The sequence below is a fragment of the Taeniopygia guttata genome, chromosome 18, assembly GCF_048771995.1.
Source record: "Taeniopygia guttata chromosome 18, bTaeGut7.mat, whole genome shotgun sequence".
Taxonomy (NCBI): Eukaryota; Metazoa; Chordata; class Aves; order Passeriformes; family Estrildidae; genus Taeniopygia; species Taeniopygia guttata.
In genome coordinates, this window is record NC_133043.1 from 2,361,067 (window position 1) to 2,378,455 (window position 17,389).

Consider the following 17,389-nt stretch of genomic DNA (forward strand, 5'->3'; position numbering starts at 1 on the left):
CTGCTGGGGAAGGGCTCCCCACGCCCCCGCCTGCGCCGCAGGGTGAAGCTCTGCTCCAGCCACCCACTGCTCCTACCCAAGGAACGTCTCCTCTCCAGCCCCAGCCATACATTCTCCATCACTCCCTTGTTCTCCTCCCACTACTATCAAAGGGGATTCTCTCTGCTGTTGTGGGTGTGTTCCCAAATTATTAGAAGAGAAATATGTTGGTGCTTGTCTTGTGTTTTCTGCCCTTTCTGCTCCAAATGCTTCTGATGCTCTGATCAAACATTTCCCTCACTCGAAGAGAGGCCTTTGCAGCAAAGCCAGATCTCCCTCCACCTTACAGTGCAATGCCTTGGACTATCCGGGGAATCACAGGCAAGCTGAAAATGCTGTGAAAGTCTGCAAACATCAGGTGCTGAGTGAAAGTCTCTGTACTTAAACCTTATCTTACAATCTCTTCATCAAAGAAACAATGACAAGGCACACTGCAAGGGGAACACAGAAATCTAATTAATACAAAATATCAACACCACCCTTAGCCCTCTCCCAGGCACAAGTGACCATCAGGATAACCCATCCAAATAAGCAGCATATACAACTTTACAAAGACATAGGTATGGTTCTCTGGTCAGCCTTTATAAATAGCGCTTTACATATTAAAATAAATATGTCCACGTTGCCAAAGTAGCAAGAGGTTTCTTCGTTATTAAAAAAAATATGTTACAATATCCTTTATATTTCTTGCTTAGTTTAAAAAAAGTATTTAAAAAGTCATTTTATAAAATAATATGAATAAATTGAGTACAAGAGTGTCCATCCCTAGCACGTGTCCTCGGTCTGTATACTGTGATTCAACATGAGATGCTAACCTCCAGGAAGTAATGTAATCATTCCTTCACTCGTAGTTGGACAGAAGAAATCCAGTGCTTGCTTCTTTCACCACTTGTAACAAGTCTATGATGTAAAATTCATGGCAAGGGAAGATGTCCCAGATCTGGGGAAGGTTCTCATCGCTGTTATTTATGGCTTTGCTACTCCCTGTATCTGATTGCCTTGTGCAGCACAGGAAGAGGATGTGACCAGCTGAAACTTAGCCGTGGAGTTTGGAGGAAGGGAACAAGTTCCAGCCAAACAGTGTAAGCAAGAAATTGCTGATTACCTTTTTTTTCTTTTTTCTTTTTTTTTTTTTTCTTGACACACCATAAGCGTGCAAGAGTGTCGGAGCATGTGAGTGCACAGGTGTGAGTGTGCCATGGGTATGAGCATGCATCTGCCTGCAGGAACATTAGGAAGAAGATTAGAAAGTTTGGGAGAAGGACTGAGAGTCTCTCTCCTCCTGATCTAATCTCTGCCTCTCTGAAGAGCCCTTTCTAGTTACCACTGCTGAGCATCCCCAGGAGTTTACTCGGCTCCAGGCCCTGCTGCTGTGCCATCTTCTGAACATCAAAACCCATGTGCATGAGGAACTGGATCACATTCATCTCCTGCCCTGTGAACTGGTCCCTGATTGTGGGGCATGAGGGGTTGCAGTGAGGCCACGGACAGCTGTCAATCAGGTGAATTGGGCAGCCTTTCAGAGGAGCCTTCCCATTTTTGTTGCTCTCATGGAGGCTCCGATCCCAACAGTGCAGGGCACGGGGTAATGATGTCCCCTTCACCTGGATGTCAGTCCAGTGACTGAAAAGACAAACAGATCACATCAGTACAGATCACATCAGAGGGGTCAGGCTGCCAGGACAGGTTCATTCCTAAGCTGCATCCCTGTTCACCTCTACAGGATCTGCACAAGCACTTACTTGCGCGTGATGATCTCATGGGACAAACAGGCAGGAGCAAAGCTCGCACTAAAGGAAAACAGAAACATGGATTATGTCTTGAAGGACAAAGCAAATCCTGCTGAATTGAAACTTCCAGACTAGGGAAAGAATGGAATTTTACACAAAAATGAAAAAGGCAAGATTCTTGATGTAGATGAACTAACAGTTACCAAATTTACAACTCTTCTTTTTCAGCAGAGATCTGAGAACACAAGGAACTAGATAAGAATGTCCCTTAGAAAAAAATATGCCAGGTTTTTCTCAATGAAACACTTACGTCACATCCTTCAAGGTGTTTCTCAGCTCTCTACCTAAATTCTGGATGTAGAGCCACTGCCCTTCCTGAACAGGCTGGCCAGTTAGGTGCACATTGTCTACAGTAAGCTGGGCTTCATCGAAAAGCCACTGGACAACAAAGACTGGGCCTAGAAAGACAAAAAAATTGGAAAAGGGATTGCTCAAGTTAGTTACAAATACAGAGGAAACCCTAAATCCATTTGATCTCTCTCCTTTGGTACTTACATCGCAGAGTGGGGTAAATCTTATATCCAAAAAAGCAATTCCATTCCTCTCCCTCTTTAAACTGCAGCTTACAGCGTTCTGGAACAATGCCATTCCAGTATCTAGAAGACAAAGCAATAGCAGAATGGCAGGCACAGGGCAATCCTAACAATGTATCCTCTCCATATCCTAGTTCCTGTTCTGACTAGAATTTCAACTGATAGAACAGCTCTCTCGGCAGCACTGTCCCGTCAACACATTTTAGAGCATCTGTAACTGTACATATTCTTTCACACATTTAGACTTTATTGTCTTTTCCAAAAAAAGCATTGAAAAAACACTGACATAGACAGTAACTACTCCTTAAGTATCAAAACAAAGGAACACAGCGAAGGAGGATATCTCTTCCACACTCTAACCTCTTAATGCACTTTAGATCATCTGACTGTACCTTATTCCTCTTCTGATGGCCTCTGTTGGAGCACACGTTATGGTATCAATACAGTCGGTCCTGCGATACTGTTTGTTGTCCAGGAACCATCCAGAGTCTGCCAAGCCTCGAACCTGAATCCCTTGATAACCCATCTCCTCCAGCTGCTCTGCCACTCGATCCACGTTCAGGAGCACTCCTGTCCCCCCAGCACTGCAACAGCAACATCAGCACCGCAGTCATGAGGTGCACACACTGGTGTTACAGACCTTGCTAGCAGACACACCTTCTTCAGCAGGGACATGCTATGAAAACCCCCAGCAGAGCTACCCAACCGTTCACCATGAACTTGGTAGACACCACATTATTTCCTTGCTTTGCAACATTCAGAAATAAAGCCAGTGCTGAGTAATAATCTGGTAGCTCAGAAACAAAATCCAGTTGTTACTCTCTTTCCTGAGAAATACATGCGCTCTGTATAATTTCCAAGGGGGTTGACTGTTCAAAAACTAAAAAAATCTGAAGCGAGACAAATTCACTCTTAGCAACTTCTCTATTATACTCCTGTGTAATACACTGAATGTACCAGAGCTTTCTGCAAAACAGGATGATCCAGAGCACCTGTGTGAGGCAAGTTTGGTTTTATCAACTCAAAGAAGGCGTGTGTCTTATGACGTGGGCCAACAGGAACCAGAATTCTTGGTGCAGACATGAGAAAACTGACCAGAGATACAGTGTTTGCTGTGTTAGTGCTACTGTACGCCTAGAAGAAATGTTTCAGGAGCTGCTGGACCTCCTCCCTTAACAGCCTTCTACCATGGAAATCTCCTGTCTTCACAAAACAGAATCTTGTGGATACCTACCTGCTACCTGCTAGCAGCAATACTTTTGCAGTGCTCAGACCTTTTCCCACCAGCTCCTTTATAACCTCCTGTATGATCAGTGCTCCCATGAAGGCATATTCATCTGGAAGACAGGTCAGTGTCAACAGAATTGCTTCCTGTCCAGGCTCAGATTTCTATTTCCTCTCTGAAAATGCTTAAGAACTTTCCAAAGGGATTAGGAACCTAAACTCAGGCTCATTTTATCCACCTATATGAAATACAACTAACAAGAGATCTTCCCCCACCTTGTACAAAATGTGCTGCCCTGGAAGAGAACCGAGTGAACTGAATTACATGAGTACCTTCCTATTACCATGCTTAGAAGTGAGTAAACTTGGAAAAGGAAAACAAGAAGGAAGGTGCTGGAGAAACAAACACACACCTTCCTACCACCTGGAGTCTCACTTCCAACATACTGCTTCCCCTTTTTCCCAGTTCATCAAGCCAATTCAGAGAAGCAATGCTTCACAAGATGTTACATGTACAAAGACACTGCTTCCTTGGCACCACCAGCATCCATGGTTGCTGATGTGTAACTGTTCCATAGGAACAGTGCCAAGGAGCTGGGATGAAGTGAAAAGTCCCTTACTGTGACACCACCGGAATGACAGCGGATGGCAATGCAGCATGTATTAATATGAACTGTGCTGTTTCCCTAAGAAACCTGCAGACAGCTTAGCTTGAGACATAATGGCTCCTGCCTAAGGCCAAACATCCTGATCAAAGTCTGACACTAAATTCACAGTCCTGCCTCTCAGGTCAGCCGTGATAAAGTTACATGCAACAGTCCATGGTCCCTCAGCTACAGCAATTAATTTGCTACGTGCTGGAACCTGGAGATTCATCTAAAAGGAACTTTGGTCTTCTAATCCTTGCATACTGCATCAGTGTAACATCTCTTCAAGCAGTCGCTCTGAACTATGTCAAAACAGCCTGGGCTAAAGAGATCAGGATGTTTTATCTGGAAGTAGCTTGATATTCTTTCCTGCCCTTCAGCAAGAAAAAGCCTGTTTCTCATCCACGTGGTTTCACAGAAGTCTGGCCACATCCTTTAATGTGTGATGTCTGGGGCAGCAACAGCCCATCAGCAACACTCACTTTTCTCAGACTTGGAAGAGGCACCACTCCAAACATCACTTGAGCAATATGGGATGAATCTGTAAGAGAGAACTGTGTGAGTCCTGCTGTGCCTCTGACATGCACAACAAGGTGAGGATGTGGTCACTTAACTGGAAGAAAATTAAATCTTGGGAAAGGGAAAATGGAAAAGTTTCTGTCCAGTTTGACAACTTACCTTCCTGCACACCAAGTGACAACTGTAATTTTCTTGAATTTTCTCCTGAACACTAATAGTTTTACTGAGTTAAATCGATCAATAACCTGTCTTTTATAAATCTAATTGAATCACTAAGCTCAGTGGACAGAACGATGGAGCATGACTTTGCTCTCAGCTATTCTGCCAACACAGTGGATGGCCTGTCACAAGGCAACTCTCTATGCTTCAGTTTTTCACACGAAAAATCAGAAGACTCTAGTCAGTACAGTGTAAATGCTGACTGCAACCACTGGAGGTTTTATGCAGGAATTAACTTCACATGTCTCTGTTTTGTAGAAGACAAATTAACATCCCTTCTGTACAGATGCATATATAAACTGGTGTCTCTCATTTCTCTGAACTAAGAGAGCTGCTCCACATTCTTCTCAAATTGTCAGATGTGTAACTATCAGCCCAGCACTCGTGACGGATTCACCACTGCAGCTGTTGAGAAGGCTCTCTAAACTATCCGCAGTTTTTCTTCATTAGATTACCCTACAAATCCAAGGAGATTGAACTTGAGTTTCTCGACCGCGTCAGCCCTAAGTGTTAGAGAGGTGAACTGCAGCAAATGAGGAAACACACAATTTCCTTTTCCAAGCATTAGTCTTAACCCGTCACTGCAGCACTCTTGCTAGCCTAAAAGGCAGGAGATGCTGTTTAAGTATAAAGCTATTTCCCTCCGTTGTCCCTCCTTACACCATGTTTGCATTCCACCAGTGGGGATTTTCTTCTGGCTGAGAGGACAGGATCCCAGTTCCTGCGGATGGGCACAAAGAAACAAAAAATATACAGATGACAGTCTGTGATTTCAGAAGAATCATAGGAGTCTCATGCAAGACCTCTGACCACACAGAAAACAAACATCCATGATGAAAAACATTGGCAAGGGAAGTGGAAGGAACATTTCTAAACTTGCCCTTAGGAAGATTTGACATTCAGATTTTGATTCATGCTACAGATGAAGCCCATCTAGAAGCTCCTTGTAGCACAGAAAAGACCCGTGATGCCTATTTAGGTACCTCCCCAAAAGACAAATCCTAGCAGGTAAATTCCAATAAACTCAGTTAGACGATCTGTGTGAGTGATGGAGGTTTGGGTACCCAGGAGGCTGCAGCATGAGAAGAGAGCGAAGAGAGAAGCACTCATTACCGGCAGTACCTGCGCATCCAAAGCCTGCCCGGTGATGATACCTGGCACGGTATCATCACGGGGCAGCAACCAGGCACCTTCCAGGGTGGTGACGGCGGGAGCTACCTCAGCCTGGTCCCAGTCCCTCGGGGCTGCCCCACGGGGTGGAAGGGGCGACTCACCCACGCGGGTCGCGGGCCACTCCCGGGAGCTCATCAGCCGCCGCATGGTGTCGTAGCGGGTGTCGCAGTTCTCCCTGTTGAAGCAGTACCACCCTCCTGGCGAGGGGACAGGGGTCAGGCGCCCCGAAGGGCCGGGAGCTCGCGCGCGAGAGACGGCGGCCGTCAGGGGCCAGGGCACCGAGGGCAGCCTCGGGTCGCCGTCCCGCTCGTGGCCGCCGTTGCGGAATTCGGGGGCGCCGGCGCTCACCTTCCAGGAACAGCAGCCACCGCCGACTGCCTTTGGACTCCTTCAGGTAGTAGCTGCGGGCACAGAATAGGGGCAGCGCCTAAGCGGGAGCCGGGCCCGGCCGCAACGCTCTGGTGCCGGTCGGGCCCGGGCGCCTGAGCCACGCCGAGGCGCGGGCGGCGCGCGGGGGCGGCGGCTCTGGCGGCGGCACCGCTCGCGCCCGCCCGGGGAAACGCCGGGGCCGCCGCCCGGGAGGCGCTCGCTGCACCTGTTGCCGCCGGTGCCGCGCGCCGCCGCGCGGTGGCGCCGCAGCCCTCGGGGCCGGGGCCGCGGGGAGCGGCAGCGCCCGCGCGGGGCAGCCCCGGGGCGCCCGGAGGGGCCGGCGCGGCGCGGGGACTCACCCGGCCGGGCTGCCGTCGTTGCAGGTGACCGAGGCGTTGTGCAGGAGGTGCAGGCGCAGGTCGTGCGGCAGTGCCTGGGCCGAGCAGGGGTACAGCGACTGCGCCAGGCTCTTGACCTGCGCCATGAAGCTGTCCATGTTGCCCTCCACGGCGGTGAAGTCCAGCGGGAAACTCTCGGCTGCCGCCGCCGCCGCCGCCTCGCCGCGCTCGCGGACCGCCGGGCCTCGCCGCCGCCAGCCCTTCCTGCCCTCGCCGCCGGGCCCGGCGTGCAGCAGCCCCAAGAGCAGCAGGAGGTGCACCGCTGCCGTGCCCATCGCCGCCCGCCGCCACCCACCGTTCGCCGCGGCAGCAGCCAGTCCCCGGCGGCGGGCAGCGCCGCCCGCGCTCCGCCGCGCCCCGCCGCGCCACCCGCGGAGATGGGGGTCGGCAGTGGGCGAAGAGGGCAGCGCCGGCGGAGCGGGTTCGGAGGCGCGGCTGCCGGCACAGGAGCCCGCCGCCCGCTCCCAGGCGGCGAGCATGACAGAGGGGCACGGAGTGCGCGGGGAGCGCGCCGGGGGCGCCGCCAGCCCGGGCGCCGCGTGGGGCAGCAGCCGGCCAGCCCCCGCCCTGCCCTGCCCTCCGCCCCCTCGGAGCGAGGCGGAGGGAGCGGGGGGTCTGCGCCGCGCCGCACCGGCACGGTGGGCCGCTCCGTCGGGGCGCGCCCCGCGCTCGACGGCGACGCCATCGCCGCCCCTGCCGGCGCCGGGGCCGCGGCGGTGGCGGCGGCGCCCGACAGCCTCGCCCGCAGGGGGGTGGGGGCCCGGGGCGGCCTCTCTCCGGGGCCGGGGGGGCGGTCGGGCCGCCCGAACGCGAGACCCCGCACGTGGCAGCCCCCGTGGCGGCGCCCCAGGCCCGCGCCGCGCCCCCCGATCCGCCCCTCTCCCCCCAGAACCCCGACGGCAGCTCCTCCCCGGCTCCGCGTCGGCGGCACTGCCCGCCCCGCCCTGGTACGTGCCACCGCCGCTTCACCGGCGGAGCTCAGCCCCGCGCCCCCAGATCTCTCTTGTGCGGGACCCCGCATGCCGTCCCAGGGGCAGCCCGCGATGCCGCTCTCCGGTCTGGCTCCAGCTCCCACAGCGCAGCGGGAAGCGGCCGTTTGGTCCCAGACATCGGCGTCCGGTCTGCTTAGCTTCCTGCAGTCCCCGACCCCCGGCGCGGTTGCCCGGAGGTCGGAGTCCCCGCGCCGTAGAGGCTGCTCCCTGTTGCTCTTGACAGCTCCCGAGGTTTACCGGCGGCCGCTCTCCCCCGGGCCCTGGACGTTTCCAGGAATTGCAAGAAAAATCGCGGAGAAAAAGACGGGTTGTCACCTTGGGAGAGGGGGAATTGCCTGGAAATGGCCTTATTGCAGACCTCGGAGTTAAACACCGAGGAAAACCGGAGAAAATACTACACTTTGAATAATAACGCTCCTCACCAGCCTTCCAGGAAGGAACAGGAAGATTGTCTTTACTGGGAAATATAATCTATCTGGGATCAGAAAAGGTGAAAATAGTATAATCTTAAAATAGCATGTGGAAGTTTTTTTTCATCAAGCTGGAATTAGGGCTGTCTAACTGCTGCAAATACATTTTTTACCTTACTGTATTTGAACTTTGTGAATGTAGGCTCAACTCTATGTTTCCTACACACCTAGCATGTGGTTTTGGTTTGCTTGCGATGTTGGTTTTTTTATCTTTCAGTTCTCTTACGTACTATCAGTTCTCAGTTCTCTGTTCTCTGTTCTCACTCAGGCTTTTACCCCCAAATGTTTTATTTAAGTGCTAATACTGACAACAGTATCTTTAAAGTCAAGAAAAGCTATTCAATTGACTGTGCACCTCCTCAAGTGCACTACATTCACCTCGGACAAGTTTTTGGTCCCAGCACATTTCTGCGTCATTGTATCTTTCTCTATGCTGGCCTAAACCTCTCTTCCTCACTGTCCCTGCCAGGTCCAAGCAAGGGATCACTGAGGCTAGTTATGGCAAATTAAAGAACTCATCAGTCAGCCTGAGCAGAGCTTTATCTAGAAACTGGTCAGTTAGTGCAAAGTCTGAAGCAGTAAGTCCTCAGAGTGTTCCAGGATCCCTGGAAAAGATGGCATAAACAACTTCAGGACCTCATAGTCCACTAGGTACAGCAAGAAACCAGAAGGGGTAAGATTGCTGAACTGCATCCTTCACAGTAAAGCTGCTGTGCCTCCCGTTGCCAGGCTTGCATTCCTCCTGGTGTCCCTGCTCTTTCTCTCCATGGAGGGCCGAGTTCCTGCACTCTGTAATGCCTTGCTTGGTAACCAGCGCATTAAGGGGTGACTCATTATGGTGCACCAGGGAGGCATCTTATGGTAGAGAGGAATGCATGTTAAAGTTGCAGATCTTTGTCCTAAGAAGTGAAGCAAAGAAATTCAAATTTTGTGTGGCTTGGCTTTACTGAGCCCTCTTCAGCTCTCTGACCTCTGGTTTAGGTCACTCAGGGGAGGGTTCGCTCAGAGCACTCCTGCTATCCTTCCAAAGCTGAGTAAAATGTTGTATTACTTTCCATGGCTGAGCAAGGGGCTATGAGGAAGAATGTAAGTCTGTAGGTCTGGTGTAACAGCCTCTCTGATTTCTAAACATTTAAATCTGGTACCGTTCAGGTCCGTGACATACTGAACTTGAGTGACCATCAAAGTGACACAGATTTTAGGTAATTTTATAATACTTTAGCACAAGAGGTTCACTGAGTTTTAATCTTTTGATATGAGCCTCCCTACATTTAATAGATTGGCCTCAGTACAAAAAGAAGCTCGGAGAAAGCTGAGAGAATTGGATTCCTGCTCCAGGCACTGGAGATTTGGAATTTTTATTGGTAGGAGTGAAGCACATAGGAGGCAAGCAGTAGACTTTTCACGATTGAGAATAATGTTATGGGAGGTATTGTTTTAATTTAATACCCTTGAAAGTGAAATGTCCTGGATAATGTGTTCCATTATGTCCCAAGATATGTCCCTATATGTTCAGTGTATTGTACTATGCTGTACCAAAGCTTATGAGACAGTTCTGAATTCCCTCATACCCTGCCAGGACTACGGGAGCCCCAGCATTGGTCCTTCAGCTGTTTCCCAAGGAAACCCAGGAACCAAGAGGGTTACAGCTGGGTCCTGTGTAAGGGCTTGTACCACAGGTATAGTTCCCCTTCATAGCCACCTCTCATTCCTGATTTGAGCCATTCTGCAGCCCTGGCTCAGACCAAGCTCCCCGTCTCATTGCTTGGGTCTTGTGTTGTGTGTAAATTACCCCATACAGCACTACTCACTGATAGAATCCTGCTTTCACACAGTCATGCTACTGCTGCCTCCTGACCCCGGGGCCAGGGCTTGTAAAGAACTCCAGGAGAGCAGTAGAGCCCTCTTAAAACCTGGGTACAGATGTGATCTGCTGGGTGATGCTCTGGTAAGAGCCAGGAACGTCTCTTGAAACACTCCAGAATTATTGTTACAGTGATAAGCAGCTTGTTCTGCATCATGTCTTGGAACTTGTTACTACATATTTCTAGATGATCACAGCTAATTTCCTGTTCATTTTGGAAGAAGAAATAAAAAATAAGGTGAGGTTTTGCTACTTTATGAAGAAGCAAATATGTGTTACGCCCTCTATGCCTGTGACAAATGACAATGCAGATGCAGGCAGTGCCAGGGCTAATGAAAGCACCAGCTGCCTAAAAAGTGAGGCCGGGGAAAGTCATATTGCAGTGTGTATACTCTAATTACCAAAAAAATGCAATTCAAGACAAATTTTTGGAGGATGTTTGGCTGGGGCTCACCTGGTAGATTTGCAGGCATCCTCCAGCCTGACAATGGCAGAAATCAGATATAAGGGTGTTTTCAGCCATTCCCAAATGAGGTCCTCTTTCTTTGTGGCACTTTAATGGACTCCAGGTTGTAGTCACTTCCCCCATTTCTCTCCTGATGCTTCTAATTTCAGATAAATATTTGAGATTAGAAGTGGCTCTGGGTATGAAATATGACCCTTCTCCTCCATGCAACTTTGTGATTATGACATACTATTACATCTAATAGCCAGAATCACCTCTAATCCCACAACTTGGAAATGTTCAGCTCAAATTACATTGATGTCTTTTTATGAGAACAACTTTTCTTTAAGGGATGTGTCACTTCCAGATGCAAAAAAGGTGCAAAAGATTAAACAGCTGCCTGCTTCAGACATCAAATAGGAGCTACACCCACCCATAAATCAGACCAGTGTTTTGGGCCATGAAACCCAAAGTGTATCTTTCAGAATGGAATGGCTGCTCTGCCTGAGCAGGGGGATAGTCACTGCAGTTAACAAAGTCATCTTAATTGCTTCTTGCTTCCAGCAAAAGAGTTAATTAGTGGAAGAATGGGATATTTTCATTATGTGTGAGATAGTTGCAGAGCTTTGTATCTCTCCCTATTTTAAAGACTAAGAAGTACTTGAATATCAGGTATTTGTTGCACCCCTTTTTAGACAAGTGTGTCAACTTTGAGAAAAATCTTTCCCTTAAATCTTCATGCCTCTTCATATATATTTACAGCAAAAGGCAATTGAGAAGGTAGAAAACTATATATCCTGAACACTATAGCTCTATAAATGTAATGGCAATGATACTGCCCAATGGAATCAACAAAATGTAAAGATATTTTTAAGCATTGTTTTAAACATTTTTTGCCTGGACATCATTTATTACTATTTCTGCATCTCACTGAACTACATCTCACTACGGTATTGGGTGAATTTAGGAATCCACATGCATAAGCTAGGGGAAGTCTCTCCATTATTTAAATTCCCATTTCTCCCCCTTCTCTGGCACTGGTGATATGGTTAACACAAGCAAGTGTTATCTTTTATGAAAGTGTCTGTCCCTGAAAAGATCTTTTTCTTTTACAAGCCAAGCAAACCAGACATTTTTGTGGATGCTGGGGTAGAGGTGGAGACTTAACATATAGGATAAATATAGAAGAAGTAGAGAAAAGAGAAAGCATTTTGCAAGTGGTTACAACTTAGGCTAAATAAATTCCAATGGTTACTCAAACTAAAAGTTTTGGGTTTTAGTTGGCTTTTTTTTTCTCTTTTTTGTGAGTTGTTCTGTTTTCTTTTTATGATAGCAAAGACAGTCGTCGAATCTCAGACTGCCTTTGATGCAGAGGCCATGCTGAGGCTGAACGGGAAACCCATAAATGAAATAGTCTCTGGGAAATTGTGTGTTGTGGAATGTATGATAATTTCGGTTCCTTGGCTGCAGCCATCTCTCCTGACCATCTGAGTCTGCAGCACTGACCACGAGGTTCCAAATCAACTTTTTTCTCCTTTTTTTTTTTTTTTTTTTTTCTTCCCAGTAGAAATGTCTGTCAGAGGCAGCAGGATGCTGTGCTTTGTCTGACCAACGGCGCCCCGATTGTGACACTGCTTGGGCACTCCTGTGGCACTGGGAAGGCACCAGGACGGTCCCCATTCCCCTGTGACATGCGGCGTTCGCCAGGGCTGGTATTTGGCCCAGGAAAGCCTTCCTTGTACGCGCAGGGACTTTCGGTATCACTGCTTGGGTGAGTGATACGAACCCTTAAGCCCAAGGGATTTCTGGCCACCGGCGCTGCCGGGCAGGGTCCCGGTAAAACGAGAAAATGTTTTATTTCCCTGGAGAAGGATCCCGACACTGGAAACCCAAGGGACAACACAAGCGCCGACAGCCACAGCGGGACCTGTGGCTGGCTCCCCTCCCGCTCCCCGCGGAGTTGCGAGACGGCGGCGGCTCTGGAGCCGCCCCCGCCCCGGCCCAGCGGGCAGGGCCGGGGGTAGCCCCCGCCCAATGCCGGGGGTATAGCCGAGCCGCCCACCGTCCGCCGTGTCCAAGGGCAGCTGCTGCCGCCAGCCCCTCTCGCGCCCGGGGAACCACACTCGCCGCGGGCGAACCGCTCCGTCCCGGCCTCAGAGCCTCCTGCCCGTCCCGCCGCGGGCCGGCTCCGCCAGGCCGGGAATTGTCCGCGACCGCTCGCTTCCGCAGCGGCCGGGCCGGGCCGGGCCGGGCCAGCGCTCCCACCATCCTCCCCTCCGGCGCGGCCCGGGCGCGGCGGGGCGGGCCGGCAGCAGGACGGCCCCGGGCCGACTCCGCCCCGGCCGCGTGGGGCCGGCTCGGTAGGGGAAGATGGCGGCGGCGGGCGGGGGCGGTGCCGCGGTGTCGGTGTTGGCGCCCAGCGGGCGGCGGGTGACGGTGCGGGTGGGGCCCGGCACGGTCCTGCTCCAGGTGGGTCCGCGATGAGGAGGGGGCTGAGGGGAAGACGGTGGCAAGGCCGCAGGCCGGCCGTGACGCCTTTCTTCTTTCCGCAGGTCCTCGAGGAGGTCTGCAGGAAGCAGGGTGGCAGCCCTGGCGAGTACGGCCTGAAGTGAGTGTCACCGTGGAGTTGCCTGCGGCCGTGGGAGGGGCCCTGCCCGCCGCCGTTTTCCGCGCCCGGCGTGGTGCTGCCGGAGTCCGCGGCCGGTCCGCGGCGCGCCCGGGGCCTGGCGGAATCCGCGGCGGGCGGTGGGAGTGCGGGGAGCCGGGGCACACTCTGAACTCTGTGCCGGTCGGTTCGCCCGGTTTCTCTGTGCCACGTTCCTTTCGGTGCTGGGACAGACGGCGAGGCCCCGTGTCGCTGCCACCGGACACCCACGCGTGCACCTCATCCAGGCCACAGGCCAGCAAGACCCATCTCCCCTCTACCGGGGAGTTCGAGTCTCTGCTTTTATGGTGTCTTAATTGTGAACTCGTTTGTCTGAGCGCTAAAAAAAAAAAAAAAAAAAAAAGAGTTGAACCAGGATTGGTTATGTAGTTGGTTGCTGTTTTTCTCTTTAAAACCTTTAAAGGGAGAAACCTTTAAAGGGTATCTTCTCTGCAACCTCTATGAACTGCAGCTGTTTTGCTGTGCAGAATAGCTTTTGTTGATGATTCTTTTATAATTACCAATTGTTCATTGTTGAATCATGTTCTATGGCTTCTGGTCAGCCTCCTGGGAATTCTCTTGCACAGTACCTGGACTTTGTATTGCTCATAGGCTCTGTTCTCTCTCAGGTTTCAGAGGAATGTGTTGGACCTGTCTTTGCAGTGGAGGTTTGCTAGGCTGCCCAACAATGCCAAACTGGAGATGGTGCCAATCTCCAGGAGGGCAGGACCTGGAACCACGGTATGTTCATTTACACAACGTGACCTGTTTTGTTCAGTTACCAGTTGTGCTGATAGGATCCCATCAGATCTAATAACTAAGAGCACAGGCTGGCTTGGCCAATGCCTCTGTGAGAGACCAGCTAAAAACTGGTTACAGTGCTTTTGAAAATAGTAATTAAGTAGCTGAAAGTCGTTGTTTAGAGTCTGCATGAGCATGGGGTACCAGCTGTACTAGAGGAGAGTGGGATGGCTTGGGGAGCTGAAAAACTAGTGGTCATGGATAGCTAAGAAGTCATTAGTAATCAGTCATGACTAATTCAGTTCCCTTTCCTAATTTCTGTTTCAGCTGCTGTTGTCCAGTTATGGATTTTGACTAAATCTCAGATTCTTACAGAATCCTGTTTTGCTGCTTTCCCAGCATTGGTGTTCATGGTGTGTTTACAGAGCTTTAGAGTCTTTGGTGACATATTCTGTGTTATCAGTGGCCAAATGTCCCTTTTTAGTATTATTTGCAAAGGACTTTTGGATGGTGTTTTCTCTAGAAATTATGACCACTTTTAGGAGTGTAAAATTTTTCTATACATATCCCCATGGCTATAGGCCTAACTTTTCAAGTGATGCATAGGTGTTACTGAGTATGAACTTTTCATGTTGTAAAAATGATATGTGGTCTTACTTAAGTAGCCTGGGAATGGAAATTTGTCTATCACTAACGGTAATCTTGCTATTTTTTAATTTCCTCATAGGAAGTTTCTCCATTTTCATGTAAATTTCAGGTGCTGATCTCTTAATGTCTGTCAGCCAAGCAGTGCTAGTGGTGATTGTTAAGGCAGTTGCTGTAGCTGAGAGAAACTGATAAATTAACTTTGTGGTGTGAGAAGGCTTTGGAGTCTCTGCTTTAGTTCACTGTGTGACATAGTTTTGGGGGTCCCTGATGTTCATACTTTTCTCTGTAAAACCTCCATGTTCTTTGCTTTGGCACTAATACCTTTTTTCTGATTTGGGGGTGGAAAGACATTTGTGCTTGAAATAAGGCTTTAAATAAAAAAATACCCCAAACCAGTAGCATTTGCTTAAAATTTTCAGTGGAATGTTGTGGTGGAATGGAGTTTGTCTTCCAGAGAAGAGTGTTTCTCTTGAAATGGTGATGACTATCTGACATTTGCATCCAGTTTCGGAGGGACTGAAGGAAAACAATGATTTTTTTTTTCCTTGAACTTATATTGCGAGAAAGGGCAAGAAGGACTATTCGCTGTTAGGAGAGGGATTATAGTGTAGAATTGTTACTCTAGATCACAAAAGAGAAGAACTAATAGAAGTGTAAGTTGTTACTATTTAGCTGCAGTTCAACAACACAATATACAGAAGTGAGGCTTCCCTGGTAGTGCTGGTTGCTGTGTCATGAAGGTGAGAAGACACAGCAAATGTGCATGTGAAGAGTGGAGTCTAAACTGAGTCCCTGCCCCACAAACCTGAGCAGATTTTACTTGGGAGAATTTCATAGTGTAAGAAAAGACTTCGTACAGAACAACCAACTAAAAAGAATTCCCTATCACAGGGAGAATGTGCTAAAAAAATAGGGAATTCTGTAACAGCCAGGTGGCTGTGGCTGGAATGTAGTGGCAGTTCAGATGCAGATTCAGTCACGCCAGCTGGCTGCAATAATATTGGGATGAATTTGATTCTGTGTCTTTTGTTATTGTATGTTCTGTTATGTGAGTCGAAGTAGGTGTGCTTTCCTTTAGTTACAGCAGTTACCCTAGAGACAGAATACAGGTTTTGATAAATCATGAGTTTGTTCAGCAAATGTGGTGTTTTAAAAATAGAAAGCTTTTGGATTTGCCTTTGCATGGGGAAAACACTGTTTCCTGTAAGACAGTTCTTTAGTGAAAAATGGAACAAATTCCCTTTGTGGTGGCAGGTGACGCAGGAGCACCATCAGTACAGCTCTAGTGTTAAAGTTGTCAGCCTCTTGTTTAAATGCTTGTAAACTTAAACGATAATTGGCACTGGTCTCTACTATTTTATGTAGCACCTGGGGTTTTTGAAGAGACTTTTCTAATGGAGCAAACAGGACTTTCATGACATGTTTAGCTTTGAACTGTTGCCCAAAAACTGATGCAACTGGTAGTCTGAATTTCTGGCCTGGATTCTTAGAGAATGGTGATGTCAGCTGTCATCGCTCTGCTGTAGCTGAGAATAATCTAAAGCTTGTCTCCTGTGTAGGTGAAACTGGGAAATTGTGTTAGTGGTGGGGTGAAACCACATTGTACTGTCAGCCACTGTTTGCTTTATGTAGAAAAATTACTGTCTCCGGGAGATCAGCATTTGCAGTCCTGCAAGGACTGGTGGGAGCCAAGGCAGATGACAAATCCATGGAAATCAATAAATTGCTGGAACGTGTGATGTCTCTTTCCCACCTCTCTGTAGCTCCTACTCTCATGCTTGCACATACACCTTGCACTTGGTGAGAGGCTGCACTGAGAGTATTAGTAGGGATGCATGAAAACACAGAGTGAAAGAAAGTGGCTTTGGCTATCCTGGCTAATGTCCTTCTCAGGCTTTGGAATAAAGCTGGTTTTTGTGGACTTCTGAAAACTAAAGTTGACTGGAGAAACCAGGTTCTGTCTAGTGGCTAGGACTTTGTATGATTTTTCTTTAGACAGGTGAGCTAATTGGGAAAACTTAAAGAGTTAGACATGCTGGAAAAGGCTGAATATTCTCTAAAAGGTTAAGATAACACCTAAAGTGCTCTGCAAAATATTATCTAGAGAACAGATAGTCCTCTCTCTCTTGGTTAGCTGCTAAACTTTTCCCATGAGACAGTCAGGAGTTTGAAGTTCTTCAGGACAGACCCCAGCATGTGTTCACTTTAGAAAAGTCTTTTTTTTTTCTTTTTAATTTTTTTTTTTTTTTTGTGAGGGAGAGGTAGGGAAGCATTCTCTAAAGACTGTGTAGTGCCTTATAATGCATGTGGATGTTCACATTCCAGGTTGGAAAAAACCTGTTAAAATTGGCAGCTAGCTGGCTCTTGCCTTTTTCTGCAGGTGTTCAAGAACTCGATAATTTAATGACCAGAACTATTGTTGAGATTTTTTGTTACTTCACTCTTAAAATTGTATGTCAAAATGTGGTGGTTAGGAACCATTAGTGAGTTGCAAGTTACAAACGTCATTTCTTTGGACTGGTAACGGTTGTTTAAGTCTTCAGTAAAGCAGGGATAGATGGGGACTGTGTTCATTGTTTCTGTGTGTGGATATACAATTGACCTGTTTTGTCCCAGGGAAGTTGTTCTGCAAAATGATGCTGGAGTAGACAGAGCTCTGTGTTGGTGTTTTAAA

General features: G+C 48.8%; 2 protein-coding genes across 5 annotated transcripts in view; one reads left to right on the top strand and one right to left on the bottom strand.

The window, feature by feature from the left end:
* Nucleotides 1–471: 471 nt before the first annotated feature.
* NOTUM (notum, palmitoleoyl-protein carboxylesterase) lies at nucleotides 472–7,631 on the bottom strand. The gene is made up of 11 exons (XM_030287523.4): nucleotides 6,873–7,631; nucleotides 6,493–6,545; nucleotides 6,246–6,341; nucleotides 5,632–5,692; nucleotides 4,716–4,774; nucleotides 3,597–3,699; nucleotides 2,755–2,946; nucleotides 2,325–2,425; nucleotides 2,080–2,227; nucleotides 1,782–1,829; nucleotides 472–1,662 (listed from the first exon to the last, which is right to left on the bottom strand). The coding sequence occupies exons 1-11, from the start codon at nucleotides 7,388–7,390 to the stop codon at nucleotides 1,356–1,358; spliced, it is 1,686 nt and encodes a 561-aa protein (XP_030143383.4). The 5' UTR covers nucleotides 7,391–7,631; the 3' UTR covers nucleotides 472–1,355.
* ASPSCR1 (ASPSCR1 tether for SLC2A4, UBX domain containing) overlaps nucleotides 6,404–17,389 on the top strand; it is a 44,884-nt gene continuing 33,898 nt past the window's right edge. The window contains exons 1-4 of one of the 4 annotated variants that reach the window (XM_072937136.1): nucleotides 6,404–6,538; nucleotides 12,250–12,453; nucleotides 13,235–13,290; nucleotides 13,956–14,067. In XM_072937136.1, coding sequence (XP_072793237.1) covers nucleotides 14,029–14,067 — 39 coding nt within the window. In that variant the 5' untranslated portion in view covers nucleotides 6,404–6,538; nucleotides 12,250–12,453; nucleotides 13,235–13,290; nucleotides 13,956–14,028. Of the gene's footprint in view, nucleotides 6,539–12,249; nucleotides 12,454–12,498; nucleotides 13,152–13,234; nucleotides 13,291–13,955; nucleotides 14,068–17,389 lie in introns of those variants that run through there. The other 3 variants (XR_012058626.1, XM_030287524.4, XM_072937137.1) reach the window with 3 other exon arrangements.